At 36.6% G+C, this 23,720-nt stretch overlaps 1 protein-coding gene across 1 annotated transcript in view; it reads left to right on the top strand.

Annotated features, from left to right (window-relative positions):
- Positions 1–23,720, top strand: part of LOC122813016 (actin-related protein 2/3 complex subunit 1A-B-like) — a 494,459-nt gene that overhangs the window by 406,135 nt on the left and 64,604 nt on the right. The window contains exon 9 of the mRNA XM_044085122.1: positions 2,834–2,924. Within this exon, the coding sequence (XP_043941057.1) occupies positions 2,834–2,924 (91 nt within the window). The remainder of the gene's footprint in view (positions 1–2,833; positions 2,925–23,720) is intronic.

Here is a 23,720-nt window from a genome sequence, read left to right as displayed (position 1 = left end):
CAATTTGCAATGTATTGTTAGAGTGACAATTTTAAGCAACGCAGTAGTTCAGACAGTAAGCTGCAATCACGAAATCCCTGGGTTTGAAGCCCTCATTCCCTCCTTCATCATTACAGGGCACATCACACTAACAAACTTATTGATGGATGGCAGCTACTAGACCACCACAGAATGGCAATATTACAATGAAAAAGGATACACGTTTTTGTGACTTTCAGCTTATGCAACTTTAAGTTGTCTGTCTTAACTTTAAATCTTTACAGTCTTTAATTAAATTTCGGTGCATTACTACTTCTTTTATGCTATTACTAATAACTGACTTGTAGCTTTGACCAGCAAGCAGTAGTTTCATTTCTGTTTTGTATACACTGAACTAATATTCCTAATTCTTGAATACAGTTAAGTTTATTGTAAATTAGTTTAAGTATTTGTGACATTATAAAGGTGTGGTCCTTAATATTCTATAACATCTGTTTGCTGTGTTCTGTGTTTTATCCTTGCACTGTATTATAACTGTTCTAGCTGAACAAGTTCATAGCTGTAAAGGGTCCTTGCACTAGTTTACTTTCATGGTTAATCACTTAATAAACAAACAAACAGACTTGTCCAGAACCAGGAAGAGGATATCATATACTGGCCCTAATCACCCTAACTTAGGAGGCAAAACATGCAGTGACATTTTAGGCATTTCCCACTCACTCACATGCATGCAGCTGCACCAACTCCTCTGCTGCTGAAAAACAAGAGGGTGCCCAGATACAGGAATATAATCCCCCAGTCTGCATTACAGTGTACACCTGCTTTGGCAAAATCATACATTTGCTCCACCCCAGAACAAGAAGAACTGGTGTAGGTTATTCATTCCTCCCTCCTACAGCCAGCCTTCTAACACCTGTCGCTAACAGATCTTGGTCAGTGGAAGCACATTTGGACACATTCCCACTGTGTTGCAGTGAACCTCATGACCACTGTTATCTTTCCTGCTTTAAATCCTGAAGTATGATTTTAAAATGACAGGTAGGGGCATTGAGATGTGTAGTTATCCACTTCATCAAAATGAGATCAATTCACTCTCAGTTTGATGAATGTAATTCAGATAAATGAATTTTCTTTGCTAAAGACTGCTTTGGCTTTTAGATGGAAAACAGTTTAGTAACAGAGCAACATACTGTTTTAAGCCAAGCTAAAGGGCATAGCTTGCTGCCATATTCATGTTACTGTTTCAGCCTGTACTTCAAGACCACTGCAGTAGGGGACCATCCTTATTTCCAGGACTCAGCTGTCCTTGAGTTGGTTAATTGGGGGGCATAGAAGCCACAGGCACTTGCATAAGAAGTCTTTAAGGACGATGCCATTTGCTGAAAAAGTGAAAGTGCATTTGAGAAAACTGCTTTTGTTTAACTGGGTTCACAAAAATGAAACTATAAATCTCATTTTAACAAGGCACCTTACAGACTAGGGATGATTTTAAGGTCCTGGTAAAATATGACATGTCAGGAATCGGTTTTATGCTAATGTGAAGGTGGCCTGGCACCACTGCCACCAAATACAATGGGAAATGGCACCTCAGAATCTACATGTGATAGTATAAATGCACCATTGACATCAACATGACACCCATATGATATCAAGATGGCTGACACTGATGTGGTTTGAATCTCATCACTGCCAGCCAAGGAAGAAGTAATAGCAAGAATGTACACACAACTCTGTTTCAATAATTAATTTACAAAGTACAATCTAGTTCCAAAAACATAAAGAGAATATGAAATGCTTACTGGGTATGACTTTCCAGTAATTTTACCTAGAATGAACTGCACACAGGCAATTAACAGACCACAATATTTTGACCAGCACTCCTATGCCCTTTTCTCACTACTCTCTCTCTGTGAACTAATGACTTTCAGTGTCCCTTTATCGAAGGTAACTGTATTTCACATCAAGTATTATTTTCACGCACACGTATACACACACACACACACACACACACACACACACACACACACACACACGCACGCACGCGCACGCACACACACACACACACACACACACACACACACACACACACACACGCACGCACGCACACACACACACACACACACACACACACACACACACACACACACACACACACACACACACACACACACACACACACACACACACTCAAATATGCTCACACACATTCACTGAAAAGGCTGGCAGAATTCTCATTATGGCCCACAGCCTTGTCATCCATAGACCCTTTTCAGTGATGACTTGTGCCCAAAGCATCAACAAATACAAAGAACAGTTGACAGAGTTGAACAATACAATTAGTTATATATGCATCTCTTAATAATAAACAGATATTTGTATATAAACAGAAAATGTATGTAATGTATGCATTACACATTTATAAACATCTACAAACAATTCAGATACTGAAGAACTATATAGATGTATGATACAATATGTAAAAGTATCAGACCCAAAAGGTATACAAGAGAACACTACTGCAGTAAACTAACAGATGCTGATGGAATGTATGGTGAAATGTGGAAAATGAGGTATGCTGGAATTAAAATCATATAGGGTATTCTATATCAAATATTTTCTAAATTGCACTTTTAATATCCCTTTTTGGCTTTGAAGATGTTAGAAAAACATGAATAATTATTTATTTTCAGTGCATCCTTAAACATGTTTTTATCCTTTATTTTAATTCAATAATAAATAATAAAGAATATGGCCAAGATACCAGGAGTTTTTGTGAATAAATGTGGATAAAGACCTTTTATTGTTTTATTATTTGTATCCTATAATGGTTTTCTTCTTCTTTATTTTACTCCAGTCAATTACGCATCTTTCATGGAGAGAAATCAAATGGGGCCAAGTTTAGCAGCATTGGTTTGGATGGAGCACTGGTTATCTGGGATTTTGAGGTAACATTTCCAAAAGTAATGACACTAAACAAGATGTTTAGTGCAAGTGCTTTTTGTGTTATCCATAACAGAACATATTTTAACATCATTTTATTTAATTCAGCTTTATAGGCCAAGTATGAATATTACACAATGCTTTGTATGCTTTAAGGCTAAAAGATATATCTTAGGCGATGGCTTTCATAGACTTGAATGTTGGAATATACAGGCTGAAACAACCAAGGGTCAGGAAAATGTCAGGTTGTAGACAAGTTAATGTAATGCTGTTTAATAAATAAATACAAAGATTTCAAAAACACTAGAACCACAGTTGCTCTAAATATATGTCTCCTAATACAAAAGCAAGCACAATACTGATTACAGAATGCTTAACCAAACAAGATACGTAGAAGGCAGAGATCCACAAAGTAAATAACATAATGAAAGGAAAGTAACACACCAAGATAAAGAAATGTGCTGGATATTCATACTTAAGAAAGTAAAGGATAATGCAAATGTTATTGGAAGCGTGTGGCCTGTATTCTGTACTTTAGAATTATTTATTTTGTGGTTGTGTGATACCAGACAATTTAGCATTCTATAAAAATATACTCCATGGCACCACAACCCATGATCAAAGATTGCTTATAGGACTTCTCAGTTTCTCACTTGTTAATCACTGTACAATAACATTTCCCTACATCCTCTCACAAACTAAACTTGGACACTAGCACCCAAGCACTCTTTCTTGATGCAGTATCCAGGCCCCTCGAGTATAGCAGGCTCCAAACAATGAATAGCACAGTGCAGCAAACATAAAGCAACTATGTGCCTACATCCTATACAGCCGTATTACTTCCAGCATGCCACATTTCATGACTGTCTGCACTTCCCATAGCACCAGTTTTCTGTTGGGACCCCCATTCATACCCCTCCTTATCCTTGGTGTTAGCATTCTTTATATTCTGACACGTCATATGTATCTGCCTGTTCATTTTTTCAGCTGTAATTCCCACTTGTACTATAAACCCTCAATTTTAAACAGCTGATGCACTTTAAGATAATTAGGCCTTTCCCTCAATACTACATCCCCAGCTCCACATGGGAAAGTAATGTACAACAAAAAATATTCTGCAAAGTGTTTTCTATCCATAAATCACTGTATGTTTTTTTCTTCCATAGTTTGGTTTCTTTCACTAAGCAGCATATTAATGTTCATTTGGAAAGGGAAAACAACGAATCATGTCTACATTGCAATAATCATCCAGAAAAGTAAATAAGACAGGAAATTATAAAATGCCTTTATTTCATTACCATACAGTCCTATAATTTTACAGTAGAATAATGTTTTGTTGTATCACAACAGCTTATCACTGTAAATGCATTTTGTTAACTAATGGCTTCATTTGTGGGGGTGGGGGCTCTTCTCACTGAAATGCAGATTTTATCTGTGTATTTCCTACATAATTCAACCAGACTTGAGGCTGTTGCTTTAAAAACTATTTCCTTTCTTTAAGTTGTAGTAGTCTCAAGTTGTTTATAGCAAAGGTATGGGTAGCCATGTCCTACATTTAAAAAATATAGGCTCTGTTTCTTGGAGTTATGGGGTTTTGGTTAAAACTACTGCTCATTGAAAAGTTTTCCTACACAAATATAGACATATGCATACATATGGAGTTTCTGTGCATGCCGGAACCATAGAGTGGCACGTTTTGCATACATATGGAGTTTCTGTGTGTGCCGGAACCATAGAGCACCACTTTTGCATATCATCCATACCTCTGTCCCTTTCATTTTCCTCACCTCCCAACTGCCACGATGACATCAGAGCACGTATTTCCGGCTGTTTTTTGTGAGCGGGATATTCAGAAGCTGCTGCAGAAACAGAAGGGATTTATTTCAGAAGCCTGTAATGGAACAGATTTGTTGCATCTGGACTGTAGGGCAGGAACAACAGGAGTTAATTGCAGAGTGGAGCAGGGGAATGGAAAGAAGCTGAATGCTAGAGTAGAGCGGAAACGGAGAATGCTACCGGAGGAGTCTGTCAGACTGAGTACACTGCTGCTGGACTGTGTGTGTGTGTGTGTGTGTGTGTGTGTGTGTGTGTGTGTGTGTGTGTGTGTGTGTGTATGTGTAAATGCCCCCAGCAGGATACATCTGGTGGCCAGAGGTACTCAGGCTCAAACCCTGACCTTGGGTACAGGTAAAAAGAGCCTAAAGTCTCTAGCAAAGATCAGCTGTGAATTTATGATTCACATTTTTGTTCTGTTCTTTCTGGTTTACAGGAGTGGTAAAACAAAACCTTTTATTCTAGCAATTTTCTAATTTTATAAAATCATTATTTGAAATGTGTACCTATTTTGGGACTGTATTTCCCCATTATTGGCTTTGTTCTGTATTTTTGTGCTAAGAGGTTGAGAGCTATGGTGAGAAGTAAGAACTGAATTCCCTAAATGATATGATAGCCATTTAAGTTTGTCTTCCTGTCTTTCAAGAAACTGCTGATTTAGCTTAGTGGTATGTTGCTCTGACTGTAGTGTGCAGTGTTCTGGGTTCAAGACTTGACAGTGAAATGCATGGTGGTAACAACATTTTATGCAAGCAACTTTCCAAAATTATACATGCAATGTTTAAAATGTGTCCCTGGTTTTTGGCCTTTTGCCCCCCCCCCCCCCCGCCAACTGAAAATAAGTTCAAGAAGCTGTGCAACATGCCTGTGGCTTACAGTCTACTGTGATTCTGTATTTATATATTGTGTGTAGAAGTAGACTGTTATCATGGAAATGTTCTGAATAGGGCAGTTTTGTCATTATTGGTGCATGCATTTTGCTTCATTGCCTACTGGAAAAATGTCCAAATGATAAATTTAAAATGCAGTTGTGTGTGGAAGTAAACTGTTATCATGGAAATGTTCTGAATAGGGCAGTTTTGTCATTATTCGTGCATGCATTTTGCTTCATTGCCTACTGGGAAAAATGTTCAAACGATAAATTTAAAATGCAATTGTGTGTGGAAGTAGACTGTTATCATGGAAATGTTCTGAATAGGGCAGTTTTGTCATTATTGGTTCATGCATTTTGCTTCATTGCCTACTGGAAAAATGTTCAAACAAATTTAAAATGCAGTTGTGTGTGGAAGTAGACCTTTATGATGGAAATGTTCAGAATAGGGCAGTTTTGTCATTATTGGTTAATGCATTTTTGTTTCATTGTCTACTGGAAAAATGTTTAAATAATATATTTAAAATGTGCTCTAACAAGTCTAACAAGTGTGCTGTATTATACAAGGAATATAATTTAATACAATCAGGAAGGTGAATCAAGGAATGCATGCATGTATGCATGGCCCTAAAAATGTGTTTGAAAACAACCCAGAGGAAAGTGTGAAAAGCTCAAAATCATGGGCAGATTTTAAGCTTTACTCATTACCAAAGCAATGGATGAAGGTAAAACAGTTCACATCACATTACCTTGACCTGGCCAAGCCTTTTGACACAATCCCCTACTCAGGTGTAGTACAAAAGATGAATAATGTAGGAGCAAACACTTACATCACCAGCTGCATTGCCCACTTGGTTCACAGGATGCAGGAGGTCAAAACAGGGGAAGAGGGGGGGCGTGGCCAAGGATGAACACAGGATAGCAGCAGATTTCTTCAGCTCCACCAATTTCACAGCACTGACAGGAAATAATTACTTTAAAAATTAATTTATGAAGTAATTTTCTTTCTAAATACGTTTGGAATATTTGTTTCTTGAATAATATCTAAAAAAAGAAAGAAAATTTCAATAATATTCCTGTCAGAAAATACTTTGCAAATTTCTCTGTCAGCTCCTCTGTTTGAAATGAGTTCCAGTAAGACAAATTCTCAAGATTCCAGCATCAAGAAAGAGCTTCAGTCTCTGATATCTACAATTCAGCAACTTACTACCAAAATGGACAAACTGGATACTAAAATTGATAACTTCATAGAAAAAACTACAAAACAAATAGATTTGTTACATCTAGACTTGCAACAACAGAAGACTCAGATTACAGGCATAGAAGAGACTGTAAATGACATGGAGAATAGAATCCAAGAAGAAGAAATCAACATTGAGTTTTTGATGAAACAGAACACACATCTACAAACTAAACTTGATGACCTGGAAAATAGATCTAGGCGCAATAATATTAGGATTTTTGGACTGCCAGAAAATATAGAAGGTAACAATATTACTTATTTTTAAATACATGTCTCCCCAAAACTTTAGACTTGCCAGAAGCATTTTCTTTTGGTATTGAAAGAGCCCATAGATCCATATCTAATTTTATCTCTAACAAAAGTATCCTAGATCAGTTATAGTTAGATTTCTATCATCCTATGACAAAGAGATGGTACTTAAATCTGCATGGGCTAAAGCACCTGTTAAAATTAATGAGGCAACTGTGCTTTGACAATGACTATTCTTCCTTGGTAATAACTAAAAGAAAAGTTTTTCTGCCATTAATAAGAGAGCTTAAGAAAGCACAGTTTAAAACCTACCTTCTGTTTCCTGCCAAACTAAAAATCTTTCTACCTGATGGCCCTAGAATTTTTGAAGACTTAGACTCTGCATTGCTGTATATCAAAAAAATAAGATTTTGGATAAAATAGAGGAAATGGAATGGAATAGTCCTTCATTAAAGAGGTTGGCAACAGAAGCTTCTTGGAAGACTTCAGAGAAGAAAAAAAGACTAAAAAACAAATGACTTGTTCTATGTTTTTTCTTTTTTTTTCTCTCTCTCTTTTTTTTTCACTATTAATCTCTTTAAATACAGTTACTGCATCTCCAGAAAGCCACAAATATTCTGAAAAAGATTTAATCAAAGTTATTTTCTGTGTACAAAGAACTGTTTTTGTTTCATAAATAGTCAAAATATCTGAGGAACAAATAACAAGCTATCAATCAACTTGTTTCTCTTTGTGATAAAGAGACCCAAGGTTAGTAATTTCATACATTTTTTTTCTCTCTTCTTATTTTAAATAATGACATTCTTTCTAGATTATGCATTCAGTAAGGGGTGGGGGAGGGCAGGGAGAGAAGTATGATGAACATATGATAAGTGGAATAATAACTTATTAACTCTTTTTAAAAAAAGTATATATGCTGTTTAAATACTGTTGCTAATTATTTTGCCATGATTCTATTGCTTATACTTGTTTACAAATAATCTGTCATGATTTAATTACTAATAATTAGAACTAAACAGTAGTAAATAATATGTTTCATATTTATCTTTATTAATATAAACAGCAAGTAATATTCCACTGTAGATACTTTTATAGCTTCCTTTTTATCTTTTCTCTTCTTCTCTTACTCTCTTTTTTTTTCTTTTCTCTCTCTCTCTTTTTCTTTCATATAAGTACATTTACATGCTTTTGATAATACTGATACATGTATATAATAAGATTTGTATAAAAAATTGAATTGGGGCATAAAAAATTAGTTTTATTATATATTAATAACTGTGGGCTTAGTTTCACTGTCATAGAGACTGTAATAACTTGTAAAATACTTCGCGAAGGTTTTACTCTGTTTAGTTTCATTTGTATTGCTAAATGAATGTCAGTCACTTGCATTTATTAAAATTCCCGCCAGAATGTTAAGGGAGACAATTTGGGATGTGGGTTTCCTCGTGAATAGTGTCCTCGAGTTGTTTTAAAAGCTTCAACACTCAGAATTCACGCAGAGAAGCTGAATGCAGTCAATTTGAACTTTGACCCCTGAATTCACACTGACACCGCAGATTCAAGAAGAACACTCTACCAGGAAGTAGAACTGCTGCAAATGCGACTCTGCGATGGAAAATGAACTCTATAACATTTAAATGTGAGTTATTTTTTATAACTACTTACTTATTCATGTTATAATTTATAAAATATGAAAGTTATAATGATTTTAAATGATTCAGTATCCTATAGTAAGCAAGTGTGATATTTTAGAAGGCATAGAAAGTAAAACATATAAACATATGTTTTTGAAAGTTTACATGACTGCAACATATTAATGTATGTAAATACTTATGATTTAAACATATATAATACTACAATTCATTTGACTTATCTAACTGACAAGCATAAATATCATTATGATTTTATCTTAGAAGAAGCTGTCATGTGACATATTTTAAAGCAGCAGTTCAGATATATAAAATATAGATGGCTTTCTTCACAATGATTTAAGTATATCTGGGAATTTACATAGCTATGCAGTATGATCTGTAACCATATTTATGAACATAAATATTTTATTTAACTGGCAATAATAAGTATGAGAAAAAACTTTGATGCAAGTAATTTAAAGTCTTTTAGAAGCTGTTAACTGCATTTCTATGACAGAAAATAGGAATATCCTAATATATGTAATGTCTGAATCATAATAGCCTAAGTTATTGACTCTAAATGAACATAAGAACTTATTTTTACAAACTTTGAATAAATGAATATGTAGATATGCCCTTTTTTTTTTTTTTTTCTTTCTCTCTCTCCCTCTCACTTCTTTTCTTTCTCTCTCTCTTCTCGGTTCTCAATATCAAGTTTATTTGAATGCTATTTGATTATAAATGTATTATACTAAATATATGTACATAGTAGTATGAATTGTTTCTAAAAGTTTCTATTTATTTATATGATGCTGATTTATCAAATGTTTAGCTTTGTTTTACTAGATAATCTAATTGAAAGAGGTTAACTTTAGTTAATAATAACCAGTATTAAATTGATAAGGTGGCAGCTGAGGTACTGCTGCTTAGGGTAGGGGGTTAACTTGAGTGGTATGTGCTACTCAAAGTTGGAGTTTTTAACTCCAGGCTGGGTGCAAGGTTTAATCCTTATATTATTTTCTTCTGTTTACTGTTGTTTGTATATAGTTCTGACATCCACAATACATTTTATAAACTCATTGTCACTACAAACAAAAACGAAGCTTATACAAAATCCCATAAGAGTTTCAATAAATACAGCTATATTTAAAGGTACACCTAAAGGAGGAGGTATAACATTACTTATTTTGTTAATTGTTATTCTGTTTATAAGTTTTATATGTTTTAAAATGCCAAATGACTTCTCTAAAAGGAATTTCTTTAAACATCAATGGACTGAATAATCCATGCAAAAGGGCAAGCTTAATGAGATACTTTAATTTACATAATGCCAACTTAGTATTTCTTCAAGAAACACATCTCCTGAAAAAAGATATTGATAAATTAGCCACTAATAAATATACAGTATTAGTTAGTTCAGAGCACACTCAGAAAAAAGAGGAGTGGCTATTTTATGGAATAAAAGTATGCCCATACCTAAAACTATTAAGTCTTATGAAGATGATAAAGGAATGTTTTGTATGGTTACAATACAAATTAATGGAAAGACATATACATTAATCAATGTATATTGGATACCAGGAATTGGTATTAATACAGTGAAATACCGTCTTAATAAGATCATATCATTCTCTATAGGAGATATTATTTTAGCAGGTGACTTTAATTGTATCCTACATGAAAAAGATACTACTACTACTATAGGAAAAAGGAAAATTACATCTAATGCAAGACATTTAAAGGATTTTGTTAATTCTTATCATTTGAATGATATTAATAATCAGATAGATTCAAAATCATTACCATACACCTTTTTTTCTAACAGATATAAAACTTATTCAAAAATAGATAGAGTCTTTATTTCTAACCAGATGGTAACAGAATTAATTAATTCTAAAATCATTTCATGTCCTATATCAGATCATAATTCAATTGTCTTTGAGTTCATGATAAAAAGTACTTACAATGTTCAGATCAAAAGGATACCAGCATACTTAACTCAACTAAAAGACTATAAAGATTATATACTTTCAGAAGGGCAACATTTTTTAGACATAAATAATACTCCTGAAGTCTCCATTGTTTATGTTTGGGATGCTTTAAAATCATAAATATATGGACAAAGTATCAGATGGTATAATAATAAAAGGAAATCTTGGGATAAGGAATTATTAGATATTCAAAGTAAATTAGACTCTTATAAGCATAATAATAAAGAAAATATTATGGACAAAAAGTCATTGAAGAAATAAACAAACTAAATGAGAAATACAAAGATATTTTAACTCATAAAGTTAAAATAACTTTAGAGAAATACAAGTTTTTGTCTTACTCAATAAGTCCCAAATACTTACATAGACTTAAAAATAAAACAAAAAGGTTGAATAAGCAAAATCATATCAAAGAAATTTTCTCTCTAAGGAAAAAGAAGAATGTTTCTAGTCTACCAGAAATATTAGATGAATTTAGAAATCACTTTCACAAAATTAATCATAATAACATTAACATGGAACCTAAAGATAAAATAAAGAAATTTATAACTACAAACATGAATAAAAAACTTAATAAACAACAGACTAAACTATTGGATAAAAATATTTCATATACAGAGGTTGTTACACAAATAAACAAGCTTAAATCAAACAAAGCACCAGGTAATGATGGTATTATACCAGAGATATATAAAATTCTTTCTAAAAGTACATACTCATTAATACATAAGGTTTTTATTTTGGCCCAAAATGAGTTAATAACTCCCCCATCTTGGCAATACACATTTATTTCGCCAATTTTAAATAAAGATCCAACTAGATGCACTTCATATCGACCCATTTCATTACTTAATGTTGATTATAAAATGTTTATGAGTATTTTTGCTGATAGATTGAAGACAATCATCCCAGGCATTATAGATATAGATCAGACAGGCTTCATTGTAAATAGAAATACTTTTGATAATATAAGGAGAACTCTAACATTAATTGATTTTGCAAATAGAAGAAAGAATGATTTAACACTTATTAGTCTTGACATAAGTTCAGCATTTGATTCAGTAAGTTGGGACTACTTGTTTATCTTACTGAAGTGAACAAACTTTTCAGATGTATTTGTAAATCTAATTGAACATTTATATAAAGGAGCATTGGCTTACATTAAGATAGGAACATGTGTCTCACAAAAAATACCCATTTTAAAAGGTACAAAACAAGGGTGTCCACTCTCTCCATTATTATTTACTTTAATAATGGAGCCTTGGGCTAATCTGATCAGAAACAGTACTGATATAGAAGGATTTGATATAGATGAAAATACAACATCTAAAATTCAACTTTTTGCAGATGATGTTCTAATTACATCAGCAGGATCTAATTCTTCTATGCAGTCCCTATTTGATAAAATGATAAATTTAAAAAATATTTCTGGTTTAATATTTAATGAAGAAAAAACTAAAATACTACCTATATATATGCGAAAAAATGTTCTCATTAGTGATTTTAGTAAATATATACCCAGTTCAGGTCAGATAACTTACTTAGGTATAATATTAACTAAGGATATCAAATCTATTATACATAATAATTATAATACCTGTCTTCTTAATATACATAATCTTTTCAATACCTGGAACAATATGTTTTTTACTATGGAAGAGAGACTTACAATTATTAAAATGATAATATTCCCTAAGATATTATACTTAATACAATCAATAATACTCCCACCTACAAAAATAATTATCAAGAAACTGGGTACACTAATGTTAAATTTCTTATGGGCACCTAATAGACCTAGGATTGCATTAAAGAAACATACTAATAGCTGGTCTCAAGGGGGTTATTTCTTTTTCAGACTTTAACTTATATACTATCTCTTCTATTATAAAAGTTATTACTTTGTTAATAGATCAGTCATATGTTGCAAAATGGAAAGATTACTGGGAACTAATTAGTATTCACTTCATGAAAATCTCTTTAACACATAAAAATATGATTGTAAATAACTCCGTGTTATGGTTACTAAAAGAATTTTGTACTTCACCTATTACACCAAAATATATAGTTAGTTATCCATTAAACATTATTATTAGTTATCGTAATTTTATATTCATGCATCCTAAGTATAAGGAATGGAATTTTATTATATTCCCTATAATGTATACACAAGGTATGCTTTTGTCATCCACTTCTGAAAGAACTCATTTAGTCACAGAAAATGATCTAAAGTACTGGTATCAGTTGCTATCTGATAATAAAGTTTAGACTTCTTAAAACAAGAATTTGATCTGAGAGAAACTTGTTGGTTAGAAGTTCAGACCTTTAGACAACATCTTATTAATAAAATTGATTTAATGTCTATAACAGTTAAAGAATCTATTCCAACACTGATTGATTACTTGATATTAAATTTACAACATAAAGTTTCTGATAAAGGTAAGCTTTCATACATACATAAAATTATCAGAGAAGAAACTTATTACAGTGTAGATACCTATTGGAATTATTTCACTTCCATTAATGGTGAATCACCAAATCAACAAGATAAACAATAGATATTGAATCTGCCTATAAAACTACTTCTCCCATTATTTGGAGACTTTTTACTTGGAAATTTTTACATAGATCCTTTTATACACCTTTGACGATGAATAAAATAAATAATAAAGACAATCTATGTAAAAGATGTAATGTAGAAATTAATGCTGATTGGGCACATATGTTTTATGACTGTATAAAATTGAAAGAATATTGGAAGTCAATCAATGATTTTTTTGCAGGCTCTTTTTACAGATAATTTCATTATTTCTAAATCTCTTATATTATTCAACACTCCTGTTCCTCAAAGTGTTAAAAAGGTTAAGCTTCCCTTGTTATGGTCTATTCTAGCAGTGGCTAGAAAAATAATAACCAGAAATTGGATTTCAGATACTCCTCCTTCCTTTAATGAATTAAAAAATGTTATGACTGTAGTGTGCCATATGGAATTGATGACAATAAAGTCAAGAACTACTAGAAAAACATCTTACTATATTATATGGGATACTTTACAAAATCTGTTAAAAAAATCTTAGCTTCAATAGCATGGTATTTTAGTTTAATTAATTGATTTGATTGTAGTGGATGTCTTTGTAAATACTTTGGTTATTTTATTGAATGTTATAACCATTTCTATTTTAATTACTTGTATAAAATTGTTATGATATTTATTTTGTATGTTAAAAACAATAAACTTGTTTTAAAAAAAAAAACAGGGGAAGAGACCAGTCACCAATGGAGTCCCCCAGGGTTCGGTGATGAGACTTTTTCTGTTTGGCATATACATCTCAAAAGTAAAAGGAAATACCAAAGAGCTTTGGCCAGCTAAGTTTGAGATGACTGCAAGCTAGGATAAGTTATTGAATACCCAAATGACTTAGCCATCATGCAGGAAGGTTCGTCCCAAATAATAACTGGTGTCAAAATCATGACAATGCCCTTTGAGAACTGATCCAATTGCTTGGCATTTGGGAACTTGTGTGTGCAGTGACCTAACTTTTGACCAACATGTGCCCAGAGTCATAAGAAAGGCTTTCTATATTGCACAACTTATAAACAAATTGATTGTGACTAGATCTAGAGATGTTGTTGTCCCCCTTTACAGAGCTCTCATTATGTCAATCATTTTGTATAATGCCCACTTTGGCATGTATCTGTCCAGCCCCATGCAACAACTGGAATACCCTCAGAGATACCTTACTAACAGGATACAAGTCCTAAACAATAGGTCTTGCATGAGCCACCTCAAAGACTTATTACTATACTCAGTATCCTACAGAGTGCTTAGAGGTGACATGTCTGGCATACAAAACATCCTCCGACATAATACAGATGGACATACTGAACATCAGCAAGTCAAATGGCATCAGAAATACCCAGTCCAGGTATCTAAACTGAATGTTGTGGAGAGATGGATATATATCACAGAGGCTACCGCTGTTTCGGAATAGACTGTCCATAAAAATAAAGCAAAGCTCATCCATCCATATTCAATTGCATAAAAAATGTACTCCGGGATTTCCCCTCATGCCACTAATGGATAAAGGCAGTTCCTAAATGCTGCATCCATTATATGGCTCCCTCAAATTATCTATGGTATGATCACAGTTGTTCTCACTAGGGCTAATATACAATTATCAGCCATGGGGATAGCTAAGACCAATCAGAAAATGTTAATTCAAGCACCAAAAGGGAACTGGCTAAACTTAAAATGTCCTCCAAGTGAACCTATGTTGTGGTAGTAAATAGTTATAAAAAAATTACCCTTTTTAGTTCACTAAGTGCCCCTGTCACCCCCTGCCCCCCCAGTCTTTAACAGTGTGTGTGTGTGCGTGTGTGTGTGTGTGTTAGTACACATGCATGTGTAATGGCTCAGTCTTTAGCTGTGTGTGTGTGTGTGTGTGTGTGTGTGTGTGTGTGTGTGTGTGTGTGTGTGTGTGTGTGTGTGTGTGTGAGTACACATGCATGTGTAACACTCAGTCTTTAGTCAGGGACCCCTATATATATATATATATATATATATATATATATATATATATATATATATATATATATATACACATACATATGTGTGTGTGTGTGTGTGTGTGTGTGTGTGTGTGTGTATATATATATATATATATATATATATATATATACACACACACACACACACACACACACACACACACACACACACACACACACGTAATATTTCTACAATCACTCAGCATTTACATCTTGTGACTTGACATGGAGTAAAATTTCCGACCATGGATGCAAAATAGTAGCGTTGATTATATGCATAATCACAACATTAGTTGCACCTGTCTCTGTGTATATACACACTTGACAAGCTCTCTGTGAACATTGGATGGCAGAATCATAATGGATTGACTAAGCTTCATATGCTGCAAAATTAGAGATTCAGTTTTTCTATGTGAACTTAATGTTATATTCACAATAAAGCATAGTTTATACTTTCTACCTCACAGCACTGCTTGGAAAATGTTAACTACTTGTTAAGGTAGTTATTATTTTTTTGATGTTGCAAATATGTAATAGCACCATACCATCAGTATTGCATAATTATAGCATAGGTTAATTACAAAGTTGTGCTATAACATGCAGCACATTTTAGATTTTCAGATATCAGACTCCTTCTGTTGGACAATACCACGCATGCAGGGGCAAATACCTTACAGTCCCATATCTGCACCTTGCACAACCTCCTCTTGCCGTACTGTAATAAAAAGGGACAGTGATATTTTTAGATACTTTAAGGTTTAAATTAACTAATTTAACTGGTAGCATTAACGTTGCCGCCTCACAATGAGAGGTTCTCCAGTTCGATTCTGTGTTGCGTCTGCATGTCCTCCTGTTTCCTCTCGCCACTCAGGTTTACTCCCACATTCCAAAGACATGCGTCTGGATTGTTTCTCCCTGGGCGTCCACTGAAAATAGGCTCTGTCCTAGTCGGACTTTCCTGGTTAACAAATAATAAATATATCGTATACCATATTTTGATGTAAAATAGCCCTTCCACCAAATGTTACATTATGCTCTTGAAGTGGTAAAAAATGTAAGTTATGTATTTAGTACAAAGGTGGGATTAGAGCTACTTGTCAGATATAATCTGACATTCTGCTAGTGCCCCTTGCCTTGAGCTTCTTCAGAAAAGTTTCTCCCATAGTCCCCCATAGTCCCCCGTGCACTGACTGCCCTCAGATCGAGTCTGATAGCTAATAATAACATAACTAGATGGATATATATATATATATATATATATATATATATATATATATATATATATATATATCAATAAATATAACTAGGATGGGACAGAAGAGCTTCAGGATGGCCTGCCTGGTCCTTAGAAAGAGTTGACAATTTTGAATGGGGAAGATGTGAGGGATGTCATATCAGACTAACTAGCATGAAAGGGATCTAGCATTATGGCAACTACATAACTTCTATATCTTTATTTCATCCAGTCCATCCATTCTGACTAAAGGGACAGAATCCCAAGCTACCTCAATTCCTGTGTAGCATCATGACAGAATAACTCTGACAACTGTAGTCCCAAAGGAGAATATGAATCTGGAAATTATGTCCAGCTTGTAATGTTTGGGAAAGGTATGCAACATAGACCATGTTGCTGAACCACAAATTTCAACTACATTAGAGTTCTTGAAAAAGACAGTGAAAGTGAAATAGATCTTGTGGAAAGAGTTTAGCTGGTAAAGATTTGTTTCTTGAAGAATATGCAAAGGATATGCAATCTAAGAGCCAACCGGACAGAGATATTTTGGAAACTTTCTGACCCAGATTGTTTGGGGAAAAGTATATAAATAACTGAGTATCTATGCCTATTGTTTTTGTTCTGTAGAAGTAAAATCTGAATTGCCTAGCATGTGCAGAAAGCACTTTCCTTTATTATAAAGATTTGGGAAGAAAACAAGTAAATGGATTAGCTGGTTTAGATTTGTCATTGAAGTGATTTTGAGAATAAAAGATGGGTTGGTTCACAGAGAAACACTGTCCTTTAAAAAAACAAGTATGGAGGAGTTGAAGCTAAAGCTTGCAATTTTGAAATTCTCCAGGTTGAAGTGATGGCTACCAAAAACAGAGTTTTTCAGAACTGAGATTTTAGATCTTCAGAAGAGGCTGGCTCAAAAAAAATGTTAGCATTTCCAGGATGAAACTGAAGTCCTGGGGAGAGCTGGGTCCTGTAGCATAGGACATAGGGGGAACATTTATTTCAAAAAGGTCTTGCTGAGCTTATGTAATGCAAGAGAATGGCTATGAAAACCATTATGAAAACTGGAAATGGATGCCAGTTCTACTTTAATCACAGAGTAAATGGAGCCTAGCTTGAATAAATTAGATAGGAATAGAAGTGAAAAATGAGGTCTATACCTTGTTCAATAACACCTCTGGAGCAGCATTTCCATTTTCTTTTGCAAAGTTTATGAATGAAGTCTTTTTGTGAAGTGGACAGAATGCAAATCACACTCTGGGATAAGGAAGGCTCCTTGGTCATCAAGGGAACTGGAAAAATCATGCATTCAAACTGAGGTTCTGTATGAAAAGGGGAGGCTGTTTGAACACATGAAGTAGAAGACTGATGCTATAGAAGCCATGGGCACTTTGTTAGGAGAGACTTGAATGAGGAAACTAGATTTGCCCCATCCAGAACTGGGCACTGAGGATCACTGTGGCCTTACCTACCTCTGCTTTCTGTAGAAATCTGTAGATAAGGGAATGGATGGAAAGGCATACAAAAGTTGGGGGGGCAGTGACAGATTTTTCTCAGGGACTGTCCCTTAGTAGGGATTAGGGCAAAGCAGCTGATGTACTTGGTATTGGGCAGGGATAAAAAAAAAAGTCATAGCAAGGCTGGCTGGGGTAGTTGAACATTTCCTCAGCTACTATGGAATTGAGAAACCACTCATGAGGCATTAGGATGGGCCTGCTCAACCTGTCCACTAGGCAGATGGCTTTTCCTAGTGTGCATTGCTATCAAACAGTAGAGCAAAGTAATTGTCCATTGCCTAATGTCATGGCCTCTCTGCAAATGCGATATCATTTGGTTTCTCCTTGCTTCCTCAGTATTCAAAACAAACATTCAAATGATCCCCAAACGTTTTGGCATGCCATTAACTCTCTCCTAAAACCAGGCAAAACTACCACTCTCACTCCTAACTCCATGAATGACAACAAGGACATTGCCTCCCAGTTCAATCACCACTTCACAGAATCCATCTTAACACTATCCTCCCAACTATCCAAAAACAGCCCTACATATAACCCAACCAAATTCCCTGACAACATCCCATCCTTTACGGTCTTACCCGTTCCCACCTCAACAATTAAAAAACACCTCCTAAAACTGAAACCTACCACCCTTGCCGCTGACAATCTACGGGCCAACTTCCTAAAAATAGCTGTTGAATCCTTATCCTACCCTATTTCTAGTCTTATCAATCCATCCATACAAGAAGTATGTATGTCCCACAGCTATGGAAGGTATCATACATTATTCCACTACATAAAGGCGGAAACTCTTACGAATACTCAAATTATCGCCCCATTGTCATTCTACCCCCTTATCTAAAATACTAGAGAAATGTATACATTCTCAGGTAACACAATTCTTAAACTCACACCATCTCCTCTCCCCCCATACAGCATGGCTTCCGACAACACTATAGCACAATCACCGCTCTGCTCTCTTTCACCAATCTGATCAACCAACATAGAAATAATAATAACTTTGTATCTGCAATATTTCTAGACCTCTCCAAAGCATTTGATATGGTTTCACATTCCTTAATACTAGACACCCTGACATCCCTATCCTTTGCCCCCTCCACTATAGCCTGGTTTAAAAGCTATCTGTCAAACAGGCATTGTCTGTCCAATGGCAAGGTGTACTATCCCCCTTACTCCCAACTACCGTAGGTGTACCACAAGGCTCCATATTAGGCCCAATTCTTTTCTCCATATTTACCAATAATCTCCATACCACCACACAGCATGCTTCACTTATACAATAGGATGATGATTCAACTCTTATCTGTTCAGCTCCATCACTTCCCACCCTGAAACAACTCACCCAGAAATCCTTTAGCTATGTGGAAAGTTGGATCACTCAGATCCAATTTATTCTAAACCCTAATAAAACCTAATTACTACTTTTCACCCCCAACAGAACCATTTCCACCCCTCTATCCTTCACTGTTTCCTCCAAAAATGGCGCTATTATCTCTCCCTCTGACCATACCAGACTCATAGGTGTTGAAATTGATAAAAATCTACACTTCAATGTCCACATTTCACAAACTATCAAAAAACTCCATTAAAAAGGGAACACTATATAGTCACAAGAAATCCCTCTTGAAACAAGCATGGATTACCCTAGCCCAAACTCACCTCTTGTCTACCCTAAAGTATGCTGCTCCAATTGTTACCCAGCTTAGAAAACTTGACCTTGCCAGACTCAGATCATGTTATAATGAAATCGCCAAGTTTGCAAACAACTCCACCTTTAGAACCCACCATTGTCAGGCTCTAAGGGAACTGCAATGGCTGGAACTTCCCCAGCTACTAACTTATCACCAATTAGTCATTGCCTACAATGTGGTAACACATCCAGAAGAAAACTCTGCACTAGGCCAACTTCTCACCCACTATAATACAAATCGTCCTCTCCGATCTTCTGACAAACCCCTCTTCTGTATCTCTAGGGCTAACAATACTGCAAGGAAAAGCACTGTTCTCCCACTCCATAGCTAAAACCTAGAATAATCTCCCTCCTGCTCTGATTTCTGCCCCTACTTCTTCTCACTTTAAAAACTCAATTAGAACACACTTAAAGAATAAGTGGCTATGCCCATGTATTACATAAATCCTCAAATTATTCCACTTATATACCTCACTTCCTAATATACCTACTGTAATATATAATCTGATATTGTTAATCCTCGTTCATTCCTTATGTGTGGGTATCGGTTTTGACCTCGGAACTGAGCTGGCCATCTTCCAAACTCACATCAGCTACAAACTCTCGAGCTAAAACTCTTATCCAGAATTTCCCTCTCCCTGTTACCTCAGATTTCATTTGCCACATCACCATTCGGTCGTGTCAAGCTACTTCTCTTGAGTTAAGTACAATATTTTTCTTCATACTAAATTCTAAAACAGACTTTTCTCACAGAAAAGTTATTAGATAGTTTTCTCTTACCTTATCGCATTTAGCGATTATCCTTTCTTGAATCTTTTGAATTCCTTTCCTCCTCTTTACCGTGAGGTAATTTTTTTTTTACCATCATTTTTCCTTCTTACCTTCGGGTAATTCTTGTACCATTGCTGGTATTTTTTCTGGGTTTCTTTCTTTCTTTCTTTCTAACATGGCAGATAAAAAAGGTAGTCCAGGATTTAAAAGATGTTTATATTGTAGCCATACGTTACCTACTTCAGATGCACATTCCCTGTGTGTCTATTGCTTGGGTGTGCCTCATTTAACAGTTGACCCACCCTGCGGGATTTGTAAGAATTTCTCTAACAGGATGTTGATTCAGAGAAAAAAATTAATATTGAAGGGGCTACTTAAATCTCCTTTTTCAGAGGCTATTTCTGGGTCGGAGGCTTCAACCCCTCCAAGATCCCATAAGAAAAAGAGTGATGAGCATATAAAAGCCAAGTCTCTTCCCTCGTCCCTTGCTGGGGAGCCCTAGGAACTGAGACCCAAGAAAGCTAAGCTTTCCAGTTTGGATTTGACTTCTTCAGCTCCAGCGCTTTTGGTACCTAGACCTTCAGCACCAAGGCCATTGGCGCCATCTGTGACTTTGGCACCGACTAGTGTGCCCTTTTCCGTATTGGTACCAAGGGGCTCCTCAGTTCAGATTTCTTTACCAGCACCAACTGTCCAGTCGATGCAGACTGTTACAACGTTGATGGATTTTTCGACACCCATTGCCTTTTCGGCTCCGACAACTTACCCGGCACCGACTACCCTCTCAGCACCGACCATTCAGTTATCAGCACCGATTTCTTCGGTTCCAGCCTTAGCGCCGACAACCACTTCGGTACCGACCTTATCGTCGGTGCAGACCATGACTTCAGCACCAATGATTTCCTCAGTGCAGACACCTGTAGTTCAGTCTTGTACAGCACCGTTGTTTTCAGTGAAGACCTCTAAGGTGGGCACCAAGCTTGCTCCGTCTTTGGATAGACCTGACTCCCCCTCAGCCATGCCTGTGAAATCTACTAGAAGCCTCTCTGAACACGACGTCTTGCATCTTGTGGATCAAGTGCTTTTGGCCAGTGGTATCCCGCTCCCCAGGACCTATCCTTCCTCAGGAGGTGATCACCCTTTACCAAAGACCCCTACTTATTCTCCTCCTTCATTGCCTTTGAAGCCCCTTGATAAAGCAGTGTTCCCCCTCTACGGTTCCCTTTATGGATCTCACTAAGGAGCCGCAGTTGCCTTTGTGGCAGGAGAATTTTGCTACAACCCAGGATGTCAGCTGTGGTGTATGTAATTTGGTGTTTCACAGCCATCCAGGGACTCTGCGTTGGCAAGCTGAGTCACTTACGAGAGGGATGACCCCTACCCTGGGCACTCACCCCTCTTCAGGTGGACCGGCCATCCAGCTAATGGAGAAGGCTCTGGCATCAGTTGGTGATCCTGTGCTATCACTCTCCCCGCCCTCCTCTGGACCACAATGTACACAAGTTGCACCTAGCGGACACCGGGCACAAGGGCCTCAGGATATACTCCCACAGGAGACCCCTTTTGCACTGCCTTCCAAAGCTTCTCCCTCTGAGGAAGTTCATCAGAAGAGTTCGTGCAAGAGGAAGCACATGGACTCCACAGAGGAGTCCCTTACTGAAGGCTCAGACTTTGATGATGGGGAAGGGTCCCCTCACTCAACCTCTGAGGTATCCTTTGGTGATATTCCTGAAATTCTTAAACTGAGAGGTGACTGGCAGCCCTCGAACCCGACCACTGAAGAGTCTGTGTTCCTGCAGGCCTTTCTCACCCGGCCCCCTACCGCCTGGGTTACTCCACCTGCCAACAAACTGGTCCGGCTCATCGTGCAGCATGTGTGGGAGGCTCCTGACACCATTGAGGCCATTCCCTGAAGGCCAGATTAAAATTCTGTCCCCTCCTGCTACTGATCCCCATTGGTCCAAAGGTCTTCCTGTAGATGCTTTGGTGGTGGCAGGCACAATTAAAAAAGACCTGGTGGAAGAAGAAAGCCAGACTGTCCATCCACCCAACAAAGAGTCCCGGGCTCTGGACAGAATAGGGAAGCATACTTTTGCATCAGCGACCTTTGCAATCTGATCCCTGAACTATATGGCAACTTTACCAGGCTTCAAAGAGATTTAATTTCTGAGCTCTCTGAAACTTTGGCTGGAACTGTGTCTGATGAGGTCCATGACAAAATGACCTCTCAGCTAGCCACCATTGAACCGATATCTAACTCCTCCATGCGCTTGATATCTTACGCATCAGAAGGAGCAGCTAGAGCGGTGAGTTCAGGCATTGTTCTGAGACGACATGCCTGAATGCACTTGTGTAATTTCGTGGAACCCTTCAAGGCTTCCTTTCGCAATGCTCCCATCGAAGCATCTTCATTGTTTGGACCCAAGGTTAAAAGCACACTGGCCAGATGTGAACAGGATGGTAAGACCCTTTCTGCTGTGGGTGTCTATTATTCTTCCCCTCACCGGGCTTTTTCCAGAAACCAGAAGAGTGGGAAGATATGGCACAAAAAGTCTCTGGGTCCTTTCCGTGACACACAGGCTGAGTTCTCCCCTAGAGGCAGAGGGAGAAACTCACAGGGAAGATGCCCTTTTCAGGGTGGAGGGGGTCTGCGTAACCAGGGTTCCAGGGACTCTTTCCGTGGCCAGTCCTACCAGCACTCCTGAAGAGCGGCCCAACTGCTTTCCTCTGGAAGTGGTTGGGGTTGTTTCTCTTTGTGCCCTTCTGCCTGGCTAACCATCACCACCGATTCTTGGGTACAGAGGATAATAACCAGAGGTTATCATATTCACTTTGACCTTTGTCCCGCTCCCCTAACAAACTTACCCGACGTTTCACCCAGTCAAAGGAAAGAAGCAGCATTAGATATTTCAAAACTGCTAAGAACAAGAGTCATCCGAATAGTCCCTCCAGACCAGATAGGATCTGGATTCTACTCAAGACTATTTTTGGTGCCAAAGAAAACCGGGGACTGGAGACCAATTTTGGATCTCAGTGTATTGAACAAGTTTGTTAAAGTACCAAAATTCCGGATGGTCACAATACAGTCTATCCTTCCGCTTTTGGAAAAAGATGATTGGATGTGCCTGATAGATCTTCAAGATGCGTACTACCACATAAAAGTGGACAGACCATCAAGAAGATTCCTTTGCTTCTGTGCAGGAGCCAGTCACTACCAGTTCAGAGT

Source organism: Protopterus annectens, chromosome 10.part0, assembly GCF_019279795.1.
Source record: "Protopterus annectens isolate FY-2018-M chromosome 10.part0, PAN1.0, whole genome shotgun sequence".
Classification (NCBI taxonomy): Eukaryota; Metazoa; Chordata; order Ceratodontiformes; family Protopteridae; genus Protopterus; species Protopterus annectens.
Note: the sequence above shows the minus strand (reverse complement) of the source record. Positions and strands in the feature narration are given on the sequence as shown.